This window comes from Danio rerio, chromosome 23 (genome assembly GCF_049306965.1).
Source record: "Danio rerio strain Tuebingen ecotype United States chromosome 23, GRCz12tu, whole genome shotgun sequence".
NCBI classification, from domain to species: Eukaryota; Metazoa; Chordata; class Actinopteri; order Cypriniformes; family Danionidae; genus Danio; species Danio rerio.
In genome coordinates, this window is record NC_133198.1 from 39,837,501 (window position 1) to 39,861,964 (window position 24,464).

Genomic DNA, 24,464 nt, shown 5'->3' on the forward strand with positions numbered 1-24,464 from the left:
AAATTTTTTCAACCTGTCCTGAAGTGACTGCCGACGAGAAAAAGAAAGCATGCGCGAGTGGACAAATTAAGCTATTTATTCAATCGACTAACACATTAACTAGAATAAACTAAAATAAACTTTGTCAAATATAATATTGCCATAACTGTGACACAACTAGATTTTGAATATTCGCCACGTAGACACGGTCTTGCGCACTAACGGTCGGGCAATGATTCAATTCAAGTTTGTCTGGAAAGGAGCCCGATAAACATAGGCCTATTATAGCTGATTATGTTTATTATCAATTCTATATTATTCAGAGAATAAAAGCACCATGTTAGCATGCACCACTGTTTCCGAATTGAGTTTTGAACATTCGAACGTGCCTTAACCTTTAACAACACACATGCCATAATACGAATTAAATATAACAAGGTGATATCTATTTAAGTTTGATAAATTGTGCAACCTTACCATTCAGATGTCTCAGAGGTTAAAGTTTATTGGTTTACACACCCAACAGATATCCACAAATAGGTCTTTTGTCAAGTTTTGAAAGCATTTATCTGATTTTCATAATGTGTCAACTGTCAATTTCAGAGCAGTCACGTCCGTAACGAAGACAAGTCACGTCCGTAACGATAGTTTTCCCTCATTAATGCAAAAATGAAAAACTAAATAAAATTAATTATAAATGTCCCATGCAGAGCCAACCCTTATCCTTTTGACTGTTATAAATATTTTTGGCTTCTGCATTTTTATTCACAGAATTTTAACCAAGTATGTCAACTCACAAAACTCATGTCTTTTTTTTGTCACGTCCGTAACGCATTCATTTTGCCGTCATTTTAAATATAAAACACCTGCATAGACTGATATTTTTTTGATGCCTAAACTCTATGGTTAAGGGGTAATAAAAATATAAACAGATATTTCAATATTCTGTTAACATATACATTCTCCGAGTATATACGTTTCATTTTTTTTCTGCAAATGTCACGTCCATAACGCTGGAATCAGCCATATACATATACATGGCTTATTTCTAACTGTTTTGTTGTTGTTAAACTAGTCCTTGGTTATTAGTTCAATTCAACACAAAAGCTATTTACTCTTTGAAAATAAAAAAAGCATACATGCTATACAAAATTAATATTCATAAAATTATGAGACTGCCAAGGTTGTGGAATAAAGGAAATAATATCATAAACAATGTTCAGTTTCTTGCACAGATCTAAATATGACAGGATTTTTGCTTCATAAGACCTCAGAGTGTCATGGACTTCAGAAGACTTTATTTTGATGGTCCCTATTGCACATTTTGTTGACTATAAGTTGCATTGCAACGGCATGCCAATTAATTCTCATTCGAGTATTAGTAGACTGTCTGCTTAATATCTGTTGATACTGCTCCTTCAACACATTTAACTGACTTTAAGAAACGTTGCAAGTACATGTCAGCTTACACTAACCCTAACCCAAACATAACAGTCTACTTATAATCTAATAAGACCTAGTTTGCATGTAGATGCATTGTCGCTTAGGGTTGTAACGGTATGAGTTTTTCACGGTATGATAATCGTCTAAAACAATACCACGGTTTGACGGTTTTGCGGTATACGGTATGTTACAAATGTTACAAAATAATAGAACAGTGAAGCAAATGTGACTTTTTCCAAATAATATACTTTTAGTTACTATAAACAACACCACTTACAATGAACAAATAAAAATAAGAAAATAATAAATAATGTGTCAAAGTCCAAATAAAGTCCAAATAAACATGGTGCAAATCCTCAGTAAAAAATAGATATAAATATTTACTATACTATAAATAGTTACATAACGAAACTAGATTCAATATGGAACATCCTTAGGTTTTATGTGCCAGCATGGATTTGGATGTGGTTGTATGCAATGCAGACAAACAGCTGCATCTTCATTTGCGTCTTTTGAAAACAGCACGAGCAGCAGTTCGTCTTTGCTGTGTCACTGTTTTGTCATGTTTCTGTGCTGCTGTGCATGCAAAAGTACTTAGTATGAGAATTATTTCATGCAAAACTTTTTTTTTTTGCGTTTTATTTAGCCGCGCATAAATGTATGCCTTTCTCTCATTCCGTGTTGTTCAAAAAGCTTGGTCCACAAACAAAAGCGAAACCTATGCTTATTGGTTGTGATATAGCGAGTTTGAACCAATCTGGGCATGGAGGAGGGACAATGCATCAATGTATGATGTCTGGTTTGTCCGGAGACACAGTGACGAGCGTTTCTTTGTCAAATCAGCGTTGTCAAATGTTGATGACGTAACCGCACTGATTCCGGAGCCTCTGAAAGTCCGCGAATGTTATGTGATACGGCACTGGAAAGCTGAGATTCTCTTCTTTATGCCAATCTTTGAATTGTATGAATCGGATCAGCGGATCAAAAGTTATTAAACATTTAAGAGCAATACTTATTTTTAGCCGCGGGCGGCTGTCTCGGTCTTTAAGGGTTAAAACCGTTGATATGCAATTGTTCATGGTATGATAATCGTGCACGTTCAAATCGTGGTAAACCGTCATACCGGTATATTGTTACAACCCTATTGTCGCTTAAATTCAACAAAACGCATTAAAAACACCATCAAAATAAAGTCAGGGCTCACAAAATCTGGTAGCCCGAAGTCCCGGGGCTATTGTTTTTTCAGTTGGGCTTTCAAAATTAATCAACATCGTGCCTGACAGGCTATCAAGATACCCCGCTGGGCATGGTGTAGATAGAATTTGGTAGCCTGATTGATAAAATAATAGCCCAGGACTTTAAGCTACCAGGTTTTGCAAGTCCTGATAGTGATACCAATTTAATTTCTTTTTTCTTTTTTTGACTTTTTGACTTCCCTTTTTTTTTAACTCTCGAAAAGTGGCCATTAAATTTTTTATAGTCAAGATTCACACTTTCAGCTAAAAAGCCTTATTATTCACTGAATTAAAAAAAAGTCATTTATTTATCTTTGATGACCCAAGAGTGACTAAATTATAAAGCAAACTGTCATTTTTGTGTGTGTGTGAATAATCCCTGTAACATAATACATACAGTACTGAGTCACTGATCATGCTTCTTAACGCATCTGACTCACACATGCGATGATGACAATTCAGGGTTAAGTTCATCGTGTCACAGTCACGCTCAGCCAAAAATAAAGACTTTGCACCCAGCTCTGTAAATGAGAAGTGCTAAATATCTGTGAGTGGTATAGTCTAGTGGTTAAAGATCTGTGTTAGTAACCCATAAGTTAAAACCTTTTAACATAACAGCGGATAACCTCAGTTTACCCCATCAGTGGCTGCTTGTGAATGCACAATTCACAATATTATTTAAGAATAAATTATTTTATGGATGCACAGTATACTAATGTACAGCCAATATATACTATTTTTAATATTATCATTATCTGTCTTATAGCAGGGACCAGGGTTAAGTGTATCTTTGAGCTGATAAGTTATTATTTCCGCTGGTTCAACCACTTTGCATGCTGGTTGCCGCCCTCCCCTTTTTATCATTATTTTTCTGGTATTTTAATTTTGATTAATGTTTACTGCTTTATTTATGGATTTATATTTTTGCCAATATATTTTTTTATATTTATTTATTTATTTATTTATTATGTAAGATGTTTTTATAAGACATAATATAAATGTGTAAAAAAGTGTGTGTGTGTGTGTGTGTGTGTGTGTGTATATATATATGTATTGTTTTATTTCGTCTAGAATAAAAGCAGTTTTTAATAATAAAAAAAAAACATTTTAGGGTCAAAATTATTAGCCAATTAGATGTTATTAGCCTCTTAGATTTCAGCCCCTTAGATATATTAGACATTAGATGTCTTCTCTCTGTTAAACAGAAATTGGGGAAAAAATAAAAATTTATATACAGTTGAAGTCAGAATTATTAGCCCCCCTTTTATTTTTTTCCCCAATTTCTGTTTAACAGAGAGAAGACATTATTATGTGTATGATGCACACATTAGTGGTGTAACGGGTCAAAAATCTCATGATTCGCATAACATTATGGTTTTTTAGTCACGTATCGGACCATTTTTCGGATCAGCCAAAAAGGGGAGGAGTCAAATATGATTTGCTTTCCATTTATTACAGAAACAGCTCTGCAAGAAACTTTTGCTTTTAACAAACATAACTTAGAACCTGTAATTTTATAAAAATAAAAAAAATGAAGAAATAATCAGCTGAATAAAAATAAATAGTAAAACATGCAGTACTGTGAGAAATTTACTGTTACTACTACTGTTGCTGATAACGCTAAATGTTATAATTTTAACATTATAATTTGTACAACCTATATTTACTTTTGGTCTCATTTTCAAGAAATAGTCATAAAACTTAATATTTCATGTATAATTTTTGAAGAATTATTCAGTGGCATATTTTTTGATGGCTGGTTGGTTACGTATTGGTTAAATAGTGGAATTGCTGCCTACAATTTTTGTTTTTGAGCATCAAGTTAAATGCATATGATGGTGATTTTTATCCTCACCATAAACATCAGTGGTTTCACCTAAACTATAAACTACTATCTCAGTACTTCTATGTTATTTGACTGTAACTTTATAACTAACTCAAGACTAAAGACTGAATCTCTTTCTTGATTTTTGCGTTTTTCAAACACAGATTTGAATGCAGCAATTTGAAGGATTAATAAACATATGCAAATCACCATCATTTATAATTTATGTTGCGTGGGTGTTGAGATCCCGATCTTTAAATGATTAATCATGTAGCTCTCTGTGATCATTACAAATTTTAGGATTATTGTACAGGGAAAATAAAAGTATAAGCCTAATCCGCGAACACACGTGTTTCTAACCATGGGTTGTGATCCGTATGAATGAAGAATTACCTGTGTTCCATTACACCCCTAACACGCATGCATAAAAAACGAAGCTAAACAAAATATTTTTTGCATAGATATTTAAACTTGACTATAATTGGTATCAGATACATATGTATTTTATATCTAAATAAAAGGAAAACATTTTCTCAAATATATGAATGTTTTTTATATAATAAGTATACACAGTACACACATACTATCTCAAAACAAACTTTTATTTTGGATGCGATTAATTTCAATTCATCTTATATAGCCATGAGATGCTAAAATGGCAATAAATAAACAAACACAAGCCTTTTGTTTTCGCAATCATGCATAAATTTGAGAAATATTCATATTTATCGACTAATAGTATAGACTATCAACCTCCAAAATGTAAAAAAAAAATCCTTATTGATGCATCCCTAAGTTATTTTACATACAGTCCAGTCCACTACCACTTTTACTGCACAGTTTGTGGTGTGTTTGTTTTGCTTTTGGTTCACAATGTTCTCTATAACATCATGATCATGTTACTCATGCTGGCGTTTAAGGAGGGACTGTGCGTACATTGTTTGGTCAGCTTTGGGTTTGCAGCAGTTGACAGTAATGCTTTTCGGTAAGGTTTATATTACTCTCTGGACCTACACGTTTTATCCTTCTGCCCTTTGCTTTGGGTTGTGTAGATTTGTAGACAAACTGTAGATTGAGCCCTAGTCACAGTTTAGCGTCTAGATATGTAGTAATTTGCATTTTAGAAGCGTAGAAGCATGTGATCTGTGCTTGAGGTCTGTCCCGATGGTTTTGATAAATTAAAATGTAATATAAAATAGTAGGCATATACAACCCTTGTAGTTTTAGTGGCTGTATAGACGTCACTTAAAGTCAACATGAAATGGTATTCAGAGCATGTTTTATTACTGAGGTAAATGTACTTTGTCTTCACTTATGTTTGTTCTTTTTTCACTTTAACTATCTGTCATATGGAGACCACACCCATCTAGTGTTGATTGGTGGAGATGGTAACATGATATGGTTGTCAGCTGCTGCTAATTACAAATAAATAATAATAATGATAAAGTCAAGAAGTTTAATTATGGATCATTTTTTAATAATTTTGCCACTGTGCATTTATTTTCTTTTATTTGCTTTGATTTTGTGGTATTTTAGTTTTTTTATTGTAATGTATTTTATTATTTATTTTTTATTATATATTTATCTAATTTTATTTTATTAATATTATTATTCTATTCTATTTATTATTTCATCATTATTATTATTATTCTATTCAAATTATTGTATGGATTAATTGTAATAAATTTAAATGTAATACAGTTTCAAGAATGATAATAATAAAATTGAAAAGAGAGTTTGAATTTAATTTATTTGTCAGTGAACAATTTTTATTGTAGTTTAGTTTTTTTTGTTTATTTTATATATATATGTATATATAAGGGTTGTCACGATGCTGGAATTCAATACCAGTCGGTACTGAAATTTAAAAAATGTCCATTTCCTGCAAACATTTAAGTGCTGTGAAGCATGTTCTTAGATGGCTCTTATTCACCATTGTGTTCATGTGCTCAACAGAAATGACTGTGATTGGCCATGAAGGTCATCAGTCACCGAACTCACCACTGTTTACTGTGTGTAATCACAGATACAGTTTACACTGGAGTGTTTTAAAGTCTCAGTTCATCAGCGGATCGCTCATATGTCAGCTTATAGACAAACCAGCTGATCAACGTGTCTTTGAAACGCTCCAGTGTCCCTGTATCTGCGGTTACACACAGTAAACAGCGGTCAGTTTGATGAACTGATGACCTTCATGGCCATCACAGTCCTTCTGCTGAGCACATGAACACAATGGCAGATCAGCGCTGTTTAAGATCGTGCTCGACAGTGCGTAAATGTTTGTGGAAAATGGACATTTAAAAAATTTCAGTACCTATTGGTATCAAATTCCAGTATTGTGACAACACTATACTTAGATTTAAAAATATATTTCGTTTAGTTCAGGGGTGCCCAAAACTTTTTCTTACGAAAGGCCAAAGAACCAAACTTTTTTATTTTTTATTTTTTGCTTTATTAGGTTCATTTTAGGTCACACAATAAAATATACATTTTATATATATATATATATATATATATATATATATATATATATATATATATATATATATATATATATATATATATATATATATTTATATATATATATATATATATATATATATATATTTATATATATAAATTATCAGGAAAACATAATTATCTAAACAAGTATAAAAAATAATAAGGTACAATACCACAAATATACACAAAAATATACTCACATAAGGTAACATACAAATTAGGATAATAAAAAACAAACAAAAGAATAAATAAATAAATTATACAAAGAAAAAAAGGCTATTGAGATATAAGTGTCTCCTTAAAATTTGTTTTAGAAAAGGGCTCCAGACTGTCTAGAGCTGTTCTGGCTTTTGTTTTATTGCAAACCAAATCTTTTTAAAAAAGTAAAAAAAAAGTAAAAAAAAAAAAATCAAACACCCATTGCCGATAAGAAAAGAGAGCTGCTGACTTCCATTTCATAAGAATTAGTCGTCTAGCCAGTAACTTTGCAAAGGCTACACCATCGGCCTGTAATGAATTTAATTTGAAAAAAAAAAAAATTTGACTGAGGGTGGTTGGCCAAAGGTAAATTATATAACATATAATTGAAACATTTAATTTTAGTTAGCTTTTTTGTAGTTTAGCAATAAAACAAACAAAGAAAAAAGGTTATGTTAAATTAAAATTACGATCTCTGTTAAAGGCACTCAGCCCAAAATCCAGCATCATTCTCTTCTCAGATGGGATTGGTGGGCCAAATCAAAGGTTGCCATGGGTCAACCTTTGTCCACTGGCCCTAGTTTGGGCATCTCTGGTTTATATTTAGTTTTTATATCTCAACAAACAAACAAAACTAAAAAGTCAATTATTTCCTAATTAAAAATTCTCAATTTTTATTGGCATATTTTGCTTGTCTACCATGTTTGTTGAATTTCATTCTGTTTGGTTGAAATATATTATTTTTTACATTTATTATTTATCGCTATCATTTTTAATCAGCTCGTTAGATCCCCTAAAATGTCCTCAATAAATATTACTTTTAACTTTAAAGTGTCACATTATGGAAGTAAAATATGTTGTGAATGCGTTTCATGTCAGGTAGCACAATATAGTGATATTTTAATCAATGTCTTGTTTTGTACCGTCTTGACATGTTTCTGATTGGCCTCTTGTTTCTCCCTCAGCTTGTGGGTCTCCTGTTGATTGTTGTAGCAGCATGGGGCAAAGGCTTTGGCATCGTCTCCAGCATTCACATCATCGGCGGCGTAATTGCCGTAGGCTTCTTTCTGCAACTGATCGCCATTGTGGGGCTCATAGGAGCGGTCCACCATCACCAAGTCATGCTTTTCTTTGTATCCTTTAGCAGCCACTATATTGTAAAACTGAACGGTGTAGTTAATGAAATGAAATATTAATGAAACTGCTTTGTACTTAATAGAAAAAAATTATGTCAACAAAATTTGTAGTTATATATAGTATAGTATAGTATAGTATAGTATAGTATAGTATAGTTATACATAATAAAGTTTTGAGAAAATTTGATGTATTTGCAGTCTACATAAATTAGTTTGTTTAATAGTTCAATTAAACTGTTCATTGGTTTCCACTTTTCCACAAATTTTATACCTAAATACCTAACACACCTAAACACCATTTTTTAGCACCACTTCGAGGTTACAAGCGAGCCATACTGTCACCAAACGCAAAACAATTTGTACACACTGCAGATCAGCGATTGGTCAAAAAGAATCGTCACTACCAGCGTCATTATATTTGTGTTGCATGACACCAAACCCACTATATTTTAGGGCCTATACTCACACTATGCCATCCGTACCGTGCCCAGGCCCGTTTCCTGGATCGTTTGAGAAGTGTGAGGGCGCTGAATCGGGCTCAGGCACGGTTCACTTGGCCGGCCCTGGCCCGGTTGGAAGAGGTGGGCCTGAGCGCGGTTCACTTGGGCTTTGGCGCGGTACGTTTGTAGTGTGAGTGCAAAACGCACCAAAGCCCCAAACTGAGACGTGACTTTAAGGGACTGTCTCATATGGATTTATTAATCATTCTTACTGTTCAGTGAACGCAAACTGCCGTAGATTAATAAAGACGAGAACTCCTCACAGCACGACAGCTGCACACCTTCAGCAAACATCCTCATTCCTGCAGCACGAGAGCTTTATGATTGTTTATGAACGCCAAAAGTGGCGGATCTGTTCGGCGAAATATCTGACTGCGTGTCACCGCATCCCCAAGGACTTTTTGGCGAAATATTTGACTACATGTCATAACTGCTGCCGAGTGAGAGCGCTTCTCACTGATCAGCGCAGCAGCGATGACTTAAGCGTGCCGAGGCCCGATTGTGGTGTGAGTGCGGGCCGTCGGGGGAGACGGGAGGGGGGACAAGCGTGCTTTGGCCCGGTTCGATGCAACTGTACCTAGTGTGAGTACGGCTTTAAATGGTCATCACCAGCAGCAGCTGGATGGGACAACCTGGAATGAACTGTTATATCTATGGAGATAATCCAAAGTCCCTTTAAGGCAAGTCATTTCTTTCGGCAGCCATCTTTGAAATGCTCTGGCATTCTGTCTCAATAGGGAAACATCAAATCCTCCAAATCTCTTTGCCAAGCTTATGATGTCATGTTACATAATTGCAATCACCAATAAAATTAACCAACAACTCTTTCATACGTTTCGTTTCGAAACATTTGAATCACACAAAATCGTGCATGTGCACTCGGAAGGAGCGAGATCACGACACCAACCTCACTATTTTAGATTGTTGCTTCGTCAGATTGCGCTGGTCTTCTGAAGTACTTCACAACTTGGTCTTGATGGTGAATCTCCTCCAGAAATGACAGTGACTCTTTGTTTACTAGTTTGTGAGCAATTGAGTCGTTGTTGTCGTGTGATGTGAGTTTGACAGGACAGACTGTACCTCGCATTCGTTTCATACAGATTACAAAACTAAAAACGTTTGTTTTCAAGTGAAGTAGGTCCATATAAAAGTACAGATTTCAAGCTATTTCAAGCTATTTCAATCTTATGTTTGTAAAGCAAGTATTTACTGAGATTCCAGTGTGTTTGTTGACCACAAAACCTGTTGTAAAAGCACACATCTGGTCTGAGCTTCTCCCGGAGAAACCTGTCTATAGTGATCAATGATTTGCACCTGTACTAGTAGGCAGGGCTTTATTCGCCATATCGACCGTTAGACTTTTCCCCATTCAAAACTACATGAGTGATACATCTTGTGCATTTTAGTCTTTGGATAATTACACCCACTTTAAACAGTACTAAACGGCAGTGGAAAGGCAAATCGAGCTAAACTGAACCGTAAAAGTTGCTTTATTTTACTTAAATGTGTTGAGTAGGGCTGCACAATGTATTGTTCAGCATTGATGTCGCAATGTGCGAGTCTGCAATAGTCACAGGATCCCCAGTGTTCAGAACATATGACTAGTGGGGTCATCACAAAGTTTGTTCCTAAAGTTCAATTCAATTCTAGATTATTTGTGTAGCCCTTTTCAGAATAATTATCTTTCCATATCAAGCTATAACCAAAGCTTGTAACCAAGAGTTTAAAAAAAAAAATGATATAGTTTGAAGCTTAAACAAAGATGAATTGTATTTTATTATTTATACAGTGAAGACTATACAGTCATTTTACAAATGATTATTGAATTTCTGTATCTTAACAGAGCTAGAATCCACAGAAAATCATAAAACATAGTTAAATTCATTTGTATTTGATGTTTTATGCAAATGCACTGCCCTACAAAATAATCCCAATCAATCTAAAATGATTAATTCTTTCTAAATAGGGTTGTAAGACATCTTGTGGATTTACATTCTTATCACAATATACATCACAGAAACAAAATATTGCTATGTAATTTTTCCAATATCGTGCAGCCCTAAGCTTTGAGTAATCTGAACTTCTGCGGTTTTACAGTTCAGTCTTTTTACAGTTTGATTACCAAATAATGGTTTTCTGATGCCATTTTAACTGTTTTCCCATCTGAGGATTGTAAATCCTTGACGGCAAATGCTTCTGTTCAGAAAATATGACTAGTGGGGTCATCACAAAGTTTGTTCCTTAAATTTAATTGAATTCTAGATCAGTTGTGTGGCCCTTTTCAGAATAATTATCTTTCCATATCAGTTTTACAAAAGAGTGAAAGATTTTGATGTGTTTTTAAAACCTTTTAAGATTTCAAGCGCATTTAAACCAAGAGATTATATGTTTAAAGCTTTAACCAAGATTAATTTTATTTAATTGATTATACAGTGAAGACTACACAGTCATTTTACATATGATTATTGAATTTCTGTACCTCAACACAGTTAAAATCCACAGAAAACCATGAAACATAGTTAAATTAATTTGTATTTAACATTTTACGCAAATGCGCTGCCCTACAAAATAATCCTAATCAAGCTAAACTGATTAATTCTTTCTTAATAGGGTTGTGGAACATCTTGTGGAATTATATTCATATCACAATATACATCACAGAGAAACAAAATTTTGCTATGTAATTTTTTTTCCAATTTCATGCAGCTTTGAGTAATCAGAACTTCCCAGGTTTTACAGTTCAGTTTTCTTACAGTTTGATTACCATATAATGGTGTTCTGATGCCATTTTAACAGTTTTCCCATCTGAGGTTTGTAAATCCTTGACCGCGAATGCTTCTGCACAGTACATGGTCATTCTCTTCGTAGTCTTCCTCTTCCAGTTTGGAGTTTCCTGTTCTTGTCTGGCCATGAATCAGGGTCAGCAGGTAGGACTTGTTAACTTTCTAACACAGTTGTTGTTGCATTTTTTTTTTCTTTTTAGAAAGTTTAATTCTCTGTCATGTCTCGTTGCCAAAACAGGAGAAGCTGCTGGAATCATCCTGGAAAATAATGAGTAACGACACAAGAATAAGCCTTGAGAAAAAGCTGGACTGCTGTGGCCTTTTCAACAGCACCAACCTCCAGGCAGACATTATGTCTGATCTACACTTGTGTACATCTGTAAGAATCCCTCATGTGTTTGTGTTTTCTTTTATTGTATCTTTTTGACATGTTAGTTGACAGAGAAACAGAATTGGGAACAAAAGGAGGGACATGAAGAGCATGAGTCACCAAAATCTGATCTGTTTTATTTTACAAAAAATTCTGGCCAAAAACACTTACTTAAAGGAAACTCCACTTTTTCTTTCTTTTTTTTATGAAATAAAAAGTCCACATTTTGCAAGTCCACTAGAATTAAACAGTTTAGTTTTACCATTTAAGAATCCATTCAGCTGATCTCTGGGATTGGCTGGAGCACTTTTAGCTCAGCTTAGCATAAATCATTGAATCAAATTAGACTATTAACATCTCACTCAAAAATAAATCATAAAAAAATGGCGTTTTTTCCCCAGATCATATTAAAAGCAGACTCAGCAGGCGCAATGATATTATGCAGCATTGTTACCTGGCTGTGGGTTATTTTCAGGTTCTAGCATGTTCTATTATTTATAGGTTGTCTTCACATGATGTCATCGATGACGCTCAAATTCAGATAGAGGGCAGGAAGCGATTCTTCTTCATTGGAATCGCTATCAGAACATCAAAATGCTTATGTTTTGTGTTGTTTATAAATGTTTAAATTGCCTAAAATGAGAAATGCAGAGCAGCTTTTATAGAGTTATAAAACCTTTTACTCAAAAATGGGGAAAAGTTCAAGAAACTGGCTGAAAAACAGGAAAATGCGGCATGTAATCAACATTTTTAAATGCGTCCATGTGTACAAACTTTTTGTGAATGCGATAATTAGTTTGGTAGCACTAAAGTTTATATACAGGCCTAGCTGTGTGTATTATGTGTTATAAAAATCAGATACAAACACCACCACACGGATACAAAATCCAGAAGAACATAAATTGCGTACCCTGCCATGTAATTGTTGCAATGAAATCACTGTCTTGTTTTGCAATAATCCATGTCTTCACTGGCATTTTGGCAGAATAGACAATCGGAAGGTTAACATCGAGATGCACACCAGCAGCGAAAGTTTGTTGATGGTTAGTTAATCAACCAAACAAAAAAGAAATGCTTCATAATATAAGGACCGACTTTTGCCCAACATATGTGGATATTTTCTATTCCTATCTTCTTTGAAATATGGTAAAAATCGCAAAATTATGAACGTTCCTCTTTATCTCCCATTCAGTTTTTTTTGCTTCATCAGAACCATGTGATTGCAAACAACCTATACGCCAGAATGAGAGGATCGTTTCTAACCATATTGGCATGAAAATAGCAACTTTTCATTATCTGTCTGTCCTTGTCTGTACACGATGCAACTACAAAAGAGTCCACCTTTAAATAAGAAAATTATTTGAAGTCCTTGAGTGAGATGCTAATGGTCTAATCCGATATAATTATCTATGCTAAGCTAAATCTGCTACTGCAGACCCAGAGATCGGCTGAATGGGTAAAAAATAAATAGTAAAACTAAATCGTTTAACTCTAGTGAAGTTGTAAAAGGAGCCTAAATGCAGTGTTCCCTTAAAGCAGTGGTCACCAAACTTGTTCCTGGAGGGCCGGTGTCCTGGAGATTTTAGCTCCAACCCTAATCAAACACACCTGAACAAGCTAATCAAGGTCTTGCTTGGTATACTTGAAACATTCAGGCAGGTGTGTTGAGGCAAGTTGGAGCTAAATCCTGCAGGGACACCGGCCCTCCAGGACCGAGATTGGTGACCCCTGTCTTAAAGCAATAGTTTGTTGCTATAAATTTTGTCATCCTTGAACATTTTTGTATATTTATTAGAACAAATTTATAATTTATGTTTTACTGAAATTGATTCATAACTGCTAGGGATGCACAATATATTGGAGGCTATATCGTTATCAGTCTGATATCAAAGTTAGGCCAATATCTTTAAGCCGATAGATTACATAATTGCCTGCCTCGCGCATGCTTGGGTCGAACTTGTTCTTACTTGTCCAGTGCAGCTTACTTCACATTGTTCTTTTCTTCAAAGTCCCTCCTTTCTTTGTGTGGTAATGCTTTGCGTTAATAACTCTGTAAATAACTTGGTTAAGCTGGTTTCAGTTCCTAGTTATTTCATTTTCATTTTATTTAAAATATAATTATTTAACTGGTTTGTGAATTAAATCCCATTTTGTTATTTAACCTGTTATTTTTATGCTACAGTCAAGTTGCATGTTAATTTGCTGTGCGAAAAAAAGGTAATCATTTATTTTTGGCATGCTGATTTATGTAGAATCATGACTATAGGTCTTTATGATCACCTTGCAATTTTGAAATTATTGCTTTTTTGCTTGGATTAGGGTACTCCGTTCATAAGATCACTTTAAACTTTTCAAACGTTGTTCACTGTATAAAAATATAACATTTTGAAATAATGATATTCACTGGCTATAATATATTGGTTATCGACCTCCAAACCTTAAGAGTTATCGGTTATCGATATCGGCTAAGAAATCAATATCGGTGCATCCCTAATTACTACGATTCATAGAATGCAAGTCTGCAGTTTCCTTTATTTTGAGAGTCAAAAACACAAATACAGGATGACTTAAAATAATAACTCTGGCTCCTGAGAATAAATCAAGATTTTTAATAGAAAAACGATGGGTCTTTCCAGTAACCTGAACATTATGTAAAACACTATTACCTTTTAGACAGGCAGAAATTGACAGACAAGTGAAGTAACTTTATACATTTCATTTTGCTCTGTTTGATGCTGAGCTGCAGCCTGAAATGGTGGATGTTGAGTTAATCAAATGTGAGAAATAAGAGATATGCTTTCATTTTCTACAGCCATGTACACAAAAAAAAGAATGCGTCACCTGCGGTCTGAAGATGCTCCAGCATTCATCAGAAGCTCTGAAGATCCTGGGAGGAGTTGGTCTGTTTTTCAGCTTTACAGAGGTTAGTTGTCGCATGTTGTCTGGAATCTGGATGCAAACAAATAGAAGGGCAACTGGTCTCTACCTTTTAAGATGTTTTATATTGAAAACAATTGTTATTGGTCATAAATACAGGTGAGAGATTTCTGAATGAAGGGTGCATTTCTTGATCTTAAAATAATTGAAGTAAACACACACATATCTACTATATCTGATTATTTACAGAACATCAACATTGAAAGACACACTAAAAGAGAAATTAAAACACACTAAAACCATGTCACTTTTTTTTCTTATAAAAAAGTAAAAATAAACAACTTTTACTAATTAACCTAAACAACTAATTATTGTCAATGTTTTAAGTATTAAAAGTAAAAAAATATGCAGTATCTCTTCTAAATAAAATAACTCTTGTGTATCCTGTAAATAAGGTTTTATTGTAAATAATCATTTGAATCTCATGGAAAATATGCCATCTCAAGGCATCTCTAGCGCAGCTTCCAATCATCGTCAGTGTAGAGCAAAGGTTCAAGAATGGGATCGTCCAACTTGACCAGAGATCAGATGTGGCTTCAAAGTGGCCGCAGAAGTATAAATCAACCTTTAACAAAGTGGGGTCACATGACTCCACACGTGGTAGGGAAAGTCCTTAGGGAAAACTTAGATCAATTATAGGTTCTGAATGCTGATTTCGATTATTTTTCGTGTAATCACCCAGCTCTATAAATAATTTATAATAGTATATGTGAAATCTTGCAAAAAGTACCCTTTTTTACCATTTGGAAGATATAAGCGCAATTAAGCATTGCCTGAGGTGTCAAGACATTTGTGCTGCCTATTACATAGACTGATTTCACTCGGCCGCCATTTTAAACAGCGAAATCGAGACTGCCGTGCGAAGAAACCCGGAAGTATCGCCTGAGTCACACAGAAATGTTGTACCTAGCTGTATATCTTATCAGCGAAGAAAACGTGACAGCAATTTATAATTTCACTGCCTTCCGAGTGACCCGAAGGTCTGTTCTGAATAAAAAATAAATAAAAATGGATATCAGGCCTCATTTTCAGCTAAGTTAAGAGAAATGGCAGTAGTTAGCTAACGTTTTCTTTCCCAAACACACGTTTTAGATGCCATTTATCAAGCTCAAGTTAATGAACTGATTCTTTCACTTTATTAGACTTGTCACAATACTGAATTTCGCTACTGAAATTTAAAACAAAGTCCATTTCCCATTAACATCTAAGGCACTGTTGATGGCTTTCTTCAACAAAAATACACTTATTTCATGCGGCCGGCATTTTAAAACACAAAAGCGAGGCTTCGCTGAGCGCGTTCATAAACATCGCTGATTTGCCATTGTGTTCACGTGCTCAACGAAAATGAGTGTGATTGGCCGAGAGGGTCGTCAGTTCACTGCACTTCACTGATGTTTACAGAGTGCAAACATAGCAAGCAATTAGCTGATGAATTGACTGATCTTCACAGCTTTAAAACGCTCTAATGTCCGTGTATCTGTTTGCACTTGGTGAAGAGCGCTGAACCGATGACCTTCATGGCCAATCACTGTCATTTCTGTTGAGCACTTGGGAATACTATGACAAATCAGTGCTGTTTATGAACGTGCTCAGAGAAGCCTCGCTTTCGTGTTTTAAAATGGCGGCCGCATGAAATAAGCGTATTACTAACCACAGGAGAGGGCAAAATATTTAGCAGGATAGCGCTCCTTCTCATACTTTAGCCTCCACATCAAAATTCCTGAAAGCAAAGAAGGTCAAGGTGCTCCAGGATTGGGCAGCCCAGTCACCAGACATAAACATTATTGAGCATGTCTGAGGAGCCAATGAAGATGAATCGAAAGAATCTTGATGAACTCTGGGAGTCCTGCAAGAACGCTTTCTTTGCCATTCCTATTGACTTTATTAATAAGTTAGAGTCAGTGCAGAGATGTATGGATGCAGTCCTCCAAGCTCATGGGAGTCATACACAATATTAACTTTTTTTTTTTCCACTGCACCATGACTGTATATTCTATACTGGACAGTATTTTTGTTAAATGACAAGACTAGTCTAAGCAAAGTCAGACCTTACTGTCCTAATTAAATAACAAAAAATCAAGGCATGATCATATTTTATTTTGGTAAAATCAGCGTAATCTAGAGGCCTTTGCCTTTCATATAAGCCACTTCTCATACTAAATGATCAACTAGAAGTTAAGTTATTATTTGTTGTTCCTAAAACTTAGATAGGCGACAAGACTTTTGTCAGGTAGAGTATAATTGCCTAAAATAAGGGAGAAAAAAACATGAATTAGCTGCATGACATTTCACTCATTACAGCTGTTGTGTGGCACTAATAAAATGTAATTTTCTCTTTTTCTCTCAGATCTTAGGAGTTTGGCTGGCCATGCGCTACAGGAACCAAAAGGACCCGAGAGCAAACCCCAGTGCTTTCCTATAGTCTCTCAGACTGTCAGTCCTAAACTATACGTTCTGTGTAGTCCAGCTATTCCAGTCCCCCTTTGCACAGGTAGAGCGGAGCGCACCAAGAGACATTCAAAGCATTCAACGCAGAGCAAATCTCCTGAAAAACACACATAAAAACAAAATCACATCAGGTACAAAACACACACACGCACCATTTTGATGATCGATCTGACCCAGTTTCCACACAAGGTCTGCCGAGGGCTAATTTAAAGCAGCAGCAGGAAGAATCATGTATGAAAGGATGCTTGTTCTGGCACTTTTCCTCCATCCTTGACTTGAGAAACTCTTCCTGTTCTGTGTATGCAACCCCCCCAAAAAAAATCTGCAATGTAAAGTCATTGTGTGCATGTTCATAGCCTCAGTTTCCAGCTCACATCAGTACACATAACCAGAGCTCTGAAATGGTCCCTGTAGTTTCAGTGTAACAGAAAGTGAACCCATATAAACTGTCAACGTTTCGGTGAAATTCTGTCATGTATCTCCCACTGGGGAAAAAAAATCCTGTGTTTTGTGCGATGCTTTAATGAAGTCCGTCTCGATGAGGTGACCAGTCCAGCCTATGGGATATTAGTTTAGGAATTAGACGTAGTACATGAATATTTAAAGAAAAAGAAAACACAAACTTGTGTAACTGAGCCATGTGAATGGGAGGATTTCCCTGCCGATGGACTGCAGTCCTCCTGTTGTACATAGTCTTTGCTGTGACAGGGTTGACCGATTTACCGCTTTTTTTCCCCCCGATCTTTATTTAAAGCAGTGAGATCTTACCGCCTCAGTCCGGCCTCAATGTTCTCACTGGACTTTTTAAGTTCTCGATCTCCCCTTAGTATTACTCACGGATATAGTGTTTTTAATATCTTATGCATTGTTGTGTTGAAATGATCTCAGTGTGCCATTTATTCGGTTGTCTGTCGGCTTAGTTTAAGCTACTATTTTTATTCGCAATCATGTATCGTTTGTTTACAGCTTTTCTAAACCGTACTAACAGCATCAGGTCCATGATTTTAGCACTGAGCAATATGGAAGCCTGTTTTTGCCACTTAGTAATGATCGTAATAAAAGGTAATTATGACTATGGCAGCTCTGACTTTTTTTTTCTTTCTGTTTTGATTGATAAGCTGTATTATAAATTGCAGAAAAGACAGAATTGCAAAAGAGAGGCTATACTTTTGCACTTGATGACAAAAAATTGTGACAAGTTCCTTAATTATGAGAAGAAAAAAATGTAGAATTGTGAAAAATAAGTCATGGACTTTAATAAAAAGCTGCAGTTCCAACTTTTTTTCCAGATTTGACACTATATTAGTTTTAATTTTTACATTTTATCCCAATTTTGAGTAAATGAAGTCAGCATGATTATAAATTACAGTTTACATTCACTGTTTTGTAAAAAAAAAGGTTTAAGTTGCAGGAAGTAGGCATAGCAGAGCCTATAAACCTACAAATTTAAGAAATACATAAGATTTTTGTTTTGTCAATTGTGAGTTATAACTGAGTACTTGGTTGTGGAAACATTATCTAAATCTAAAGAAGAGAGTTTATTGTTAGAAATAAAATCAGAATTGCAGTTGAACCTACACATGTGCATTTGCAAGTGGTTGTAATTCTGACTTTTATTTCCTCAGGTTTATGAGTAATATATATATATACAGTTTTGATTTTATATTTAAATGTCACAATTATGAGTAAATTAAAAATGCTAGAGAATCCATAAACTTGCATTTGTGAGAAATAAAGTTGCAATTCTGTCTTTCTTATAACTGTTTGTATCTCAACAATTTTATTGTATAGGATGCGTCTCTATGTTGTTGAAAAAACATTGAATTGCTTGTAATAGTCAGAATTGCATTTAAAAACGAAATTGTCAGATATAAACTTAGAATTGCTTTTAAAAGCTAGAATTGCAGAAATAACATCAGAATTGCATTGTAAAATAACAAAAAAAATGTATAAACTCAGAATTGCATTGAAAAAGTCGCAATGAAGAGATATAAACCTAAAGTTGCATTAGAAATTTCTGAATTAAAGATTAAAGAATTTGCCTTAAAGTCAAAGAGTTAAAGAATTGTTATAAAAAGTCAGAATTTAAGTTATAAAAATCATAATTGCATTGGAAAAGTCAGGAATGTAAGAGATAAACTCACAATTGCATTTAAAAATGGATTTAAATAATAAAATCATAATTGCATTGGGAAAAACCTGAATTGTCTGATATAAACTTAGAATCGCATTAAGTCAGAATTTAATATATAAAATCGTAATTGCATTAGGAAAAACCTGAATTGTTAGATATAAACTCAGAATTGCATTGAAAAAATCTGAATTGTAAGATATGAGCTCAGAATTGCATTTAAAAAGTCAGAAATTTAGATATAAACACAGAAAAAAAGTCAGATATGTGAGCTAAATAGACAACGTACCTTTATCTATTAATTATCCCTTCCCAGAAAATAACGTGCCATTTCAGTCAAATCCTTATTATTGTGTTTTGCCAAATCACCTTTTTGTTGTTTTATGCTAATAGTGTTAAGTTGCCATTAAAGTGTGCAGTTTTTAATGTTGCTGTAATGTTTAACATTGTTAATATTGTAGGAGCTAGATCATTTGTAATAGCTTATGTGCACGTGCATATGTTGGTTCCATATAAGTCTGATATGTTCTTGCATTCATTTGCATCCTCATATTGGCTAAAATACTCACAGTCTTAACTGCTTTAGTCGGACGGTTGAAAAGTGGGAACACTGAAGCGTCAGTACAGCTTCAATGTGTTCTGCTTTACTTGCTCATGGTGTTATGATGGATTTTGAAGAGGTGAAATCGATGTCTGCTAGAGTAGTTATTTATTGGCCACAGGACTCGACTGACTGTGAGCTGTAAGCACCATCTTCCCTGGATTTGCCTTGTATTTTTGAAAACTGACTTTTCCAATTAAATATTCTTAGATCAATACCTGTGCAGTTTTTCTCTTGATTTATTGTGATTTATGTTTTTGTCAGCTGGTTTTGCTTCAATACACAATTTTTTTTCCATCGTCAAATAGAAGTCCCATCACCGTCCCAAACAAACATCACCATTATAGGTGCATCTTAAATTGGAATAACTTCAAAAAGATGATCTTGTTTTGAAACTCATATTATATGCGTACATTACACTCAGACCAATATATTTGAAGTGTTTATTTGTCTTGATGACTATGGCCCCAAAACTAAATAGCTCAGAAAATTAGACTAGTACTTGAAATGTTTAGTGTTTGTTATAAACGTGTCTGTGACCTTTGTTATTTTGTAAAAATTCAACCTTTTCTCTCCTTCAAAATGACTTTTCACTTCTAGTCACATGGAATGCCTTTAGGGCAGAGCTCTCCTTCCTTTAGGGCGGGACTATTATCTCTTAGAGCTGGGCTAGGTTGGATACAGCTACGGATACTCAAATCAATATAGTATAATTTTTGTGACACTCGAACAATAATTAATATTTTCACATTACTGTGAGGGGTAGGTTTAGGCTTTTTTTAAGCATTAATTAAATACAGTTTAGTGGGTAATTTAATAAATAATATGAATAATACTTGCTGTTTTTAACATTACTCTTATGTTTGGGTGTTGGGGTAGAGGTCGATGTCAATAAAATACAATTAGTTGGTAATTTAATAAATGACATAACCAGGTAACAGTTAAAGGGGGAGAATGTAAAGATATTTAATAAAAACAAAATAAATTCTGAGGCCATATGATTTTTTATTTATTTTTTTACAAAATGAGTAAGATTGTTGAATAAATAAAAGCAGAGCAGAAATGAGACACGCCCGGACAGCCCTGCTCTAAAGGACTGATTGCCCCACCCAAAAACACTCATAGCCTGCCATATATGACTTATAGCCCCAACCTAAACACTGATAACCCCGCCCGATATGACTGATAGCTTTGCCCTAAAACACTGATAGCCCCGCCCTATGTGACTGATAGCCCCACTCTAAAACACTGAAAGCCCCGTCCAATATGACTGATACACCTGTCCTATATGACTGATAGCCTCACCCTAAAACACTGATAGCTCCGCCCTATATGATTAATAGCCCCGTCCTAAAACACTGATAGCCTTGCCCTAGAACACTGATAGGCCAGCCCTATAGGACTGATAGCCCCACCTTAAAGCAATGATAGCGTCGCCCTAAAACACTGATAGCTCCGCCCTATATGATTAATAGCCCCGTCCTAAAACACTGATAGCTCCTCCCTAAAACACTGATAGCGTCGCCCTAAAACACTGATATCCCCGCCTTATAGGACTGGTAGCCTCACCCTAAAACACTGATAGCTCTGCCCTATATGACTAATAGCCCTGCACTATATGACTGATAGCCCTGCCCTAAAACACTGATAGCCTCGCCCTAAAACACTGATAGCCTCGCCCTAAAACACTGATAGTCTCACCCCATATGACTAATAGCCCCACCCTAAAACACTGAAAGCCACGTCCAATATGTCTGATAGCTCCGCCCTATCTGACTAATAGCCCTGCCCTAAAACACTGATAGCCCCGCCCTATAGCACTGATATCCCCACCTTAAAGCATTGATAGCCTCCCCCTTACTCATAGCCCCCCCCCCCCCCAAACAGTGATAGCCTCACCCTAAAACACAAATAGCCCCGCCCTAAAACACAATCATCCCCGCCCTATATGACTCATAGCCCCGCCCATTATGACTGATAGCTCTGCCCTGAAACACTGATAGCCCCACCCTATAGGACTGATTGCCTCACCCTAAAACACAATTATCCCCACCCTATATGATTGATAGCCCTGCCCAATATGACTGATATAGCCCTGCCCTAAAACATTGAAAGCCTCACCCTAAAACACAATTATCCCTGCCCTATATGACTGATAGCCCCGCCCAATATGACTGATAGCCTTGCCCTAAAACACTGATAGCCTCACCCTAAAACACAAATAGCCCCACCCTATATGACTGATAGCCCTGCCTTAAGCACTGAGAGTCTCACCCTATATTACTGATAGCCCCACCCTAAAACACTGAAAGCCCTGTCCAATATGACTGATACACCTGCCCTATATGACTGATAGCATACAACAAGAACTACTATATATATATATATATATATATATATATATATATATATATATATATATATATATATATATATATATATATATATATATATAAGAATAAGAAGAGTATCTTTTGATTTCATGAGGACTTTAAACCTGGAATGAGTTTGCGGGCATCAAGCCTTTAGGAAAATCAAATCAGCTTCTCCATAAAGCTCAAAATCATTTGATTTAGTACAAGTATTCAGCAAAATATATAACTTTGTTCTTGTGTTTTTTATATATTGAAGTAAAAAAATTTTACTTTTTGTTCCTTGAAAAAAAATGTCTGAGGGTGTTTTTTTTTTTTTGTGATCCCTTTCTTTTCTTTTCAACCTCAAGGTGCTTATTTTTTCCTGCAAGCAACTTGCACTGTGCTGATATATTTAGATTATGCAACTTGTGTAGGACGAGTGTGTAAAATGATTAATACTGGCTCTGAAAAAAAAAAAATTCCAGTGTAAACAATGTTATCTTACTAAATGTTTCCCTGGTGAGAGATAAAACACTGTGCTGGGTTGTCTGTGAAGGTAAATGTTGTGTAATGTCTCTGGGATTTCTTTTTTTGCACTCAGCGTAAGCAGCAAGCTTTGTGTGTGCTGGTTTATATTGTGTTTTTGCTCATGCAGTGCCTTTAGATTGTGTGAGTGAAGTCGTTATAAGGCGGTTTATTTTTTACAAGCAAGTGTCATTATACTTTAAATTGCACTGCCCCCATGTGGAGACCATTGGAAGCAAGCAGGGGAGAAAAACAATCCAAATGCAAAACACTAAGGGATCAGAATAGCCTGGTGATTTAGGTAAACGTGTTGCTTTTAGAGGCTATTTTTCTTGCAAGGTTAAAGCTGTAGGCAATGTTTGTCAAATAAAATGTAATAGTATGTTACGCAAACGCACATTTGTTAAAGTATAAAATCCGAATAAAAATAGAAATAGTGAAATAGATATATATGAAACCAGTAGCTTAATTAATGTGTTGGTGCTAATTGGGTAAGGGATTCATCAGAATAAACAGCAAAAGTAAGTCCAAGGCACTTGGAAAAAGCGAAAAAATATTTAAAAGCTTTTATTTACATGGCTATTCCTTAACTACGTGTTACACTTGCCTTCATCTGGGTAAGGGAAATCGGTTACATCTGGAGTTTCTTTTGATCACGTGGACTCTTTGGAATATCTAAGGGGTGCCCAAATTTTTTTCATATGAAGGGCCAAAAACCAAATATCATTGAGAGCCATGGGCTGAGGGTAAATATACCAAACTGTATTACATTAAAGTTGCCATGGGTAATTTCCGCATTTATTTCCTAACATTTAAAAATAAATAGAAAAGATTATTTTAAATCAGGGATTCTCAACTATTGGGCCTCAGCAATCCTGCAGGTGGGGTGCAAGATAGCTTAAAATTAACTTAAATATTATACTATATTTGACTTTAATATTAAATATGTCATGTTAAATTTATAGTAGTGATGACATTTCCAGTTTTCTGTGATTAAACAGGCTAATTCAGACTCTGCAGAAACAGCCTCACTGTTATTGACCTTATTCTAAAATGCGGAAGTGCGCCTATTTTCGCGATTGTCTTAGAACTTCCGATTCAGTCGCCTATGGGAGAAATGACTAGGAATAATAAACGGCAGAAAATGGCCAAACTACTTGCTCAACAAACAAATGTTTGCATGACTACACAGACCAAGTAGCATAATATAATAAGAAAATATTAAATTGCAACATCAAGCAGCGTAACGAGCAGTTGTTAACGTCAAAAAATGAATGGAAGTGAATGTGACCGGAAGTCGCGAGACAAAAAGATTCAAATGGCAGCGCCCGCTCGTCAGCTGAGAATAAGGTGAATACAGACATAACTGTGGCTTAAATTTCCATCTGCTGCTCGTCAACTGGGACTATATTCTCCGTTGTATAACAACAGTCACACAAATGGCCAAGCATCCAGCCCCAAATATACAACTATCTCATTAAAACTCCAAGTGATTTT

The 24,464-nt window shown here is 35.2% G+C and overlaps 1 protein-coding gene across 3 annotated transcripts in view; it reads left to right on the forward strand.

Annotated features, from left to right (window-relative positions):
• The window catches only part of tspan31 (tetraspanin 31), a 22,661-nt gene extending 4,225 nt beyond the window's left edge, over window positions 1-18,436 (forward strand). Inside the window, exons 2-6 of one of the 3 annotated variants that reach the window (XR_012398266.1) lie at window positions 8,148-8,315; window positions 11,665-11,745; window positions 11,840-13,524; window positions 13,682-14,894; window positions 17,256-18,436. Coding sequence is in view for 2 of the 3 variants with exons in the window: in NM_200281.1 (NP_956575.1) it covers window positions 8,148-8,315; window positions 11,665-11,745; window positions 11,840-11,980; window positions 14,784-14,894; window positions 17,256-17,330 (576 nt within the window). In the remaining variant the exon portion in view is untranslated. 3 annotated transcript variants of the gene reach the window in all.
• The last annotated feature ends 6,028 nt before the right edge of the window (window positions 18,437-24,464 follow it).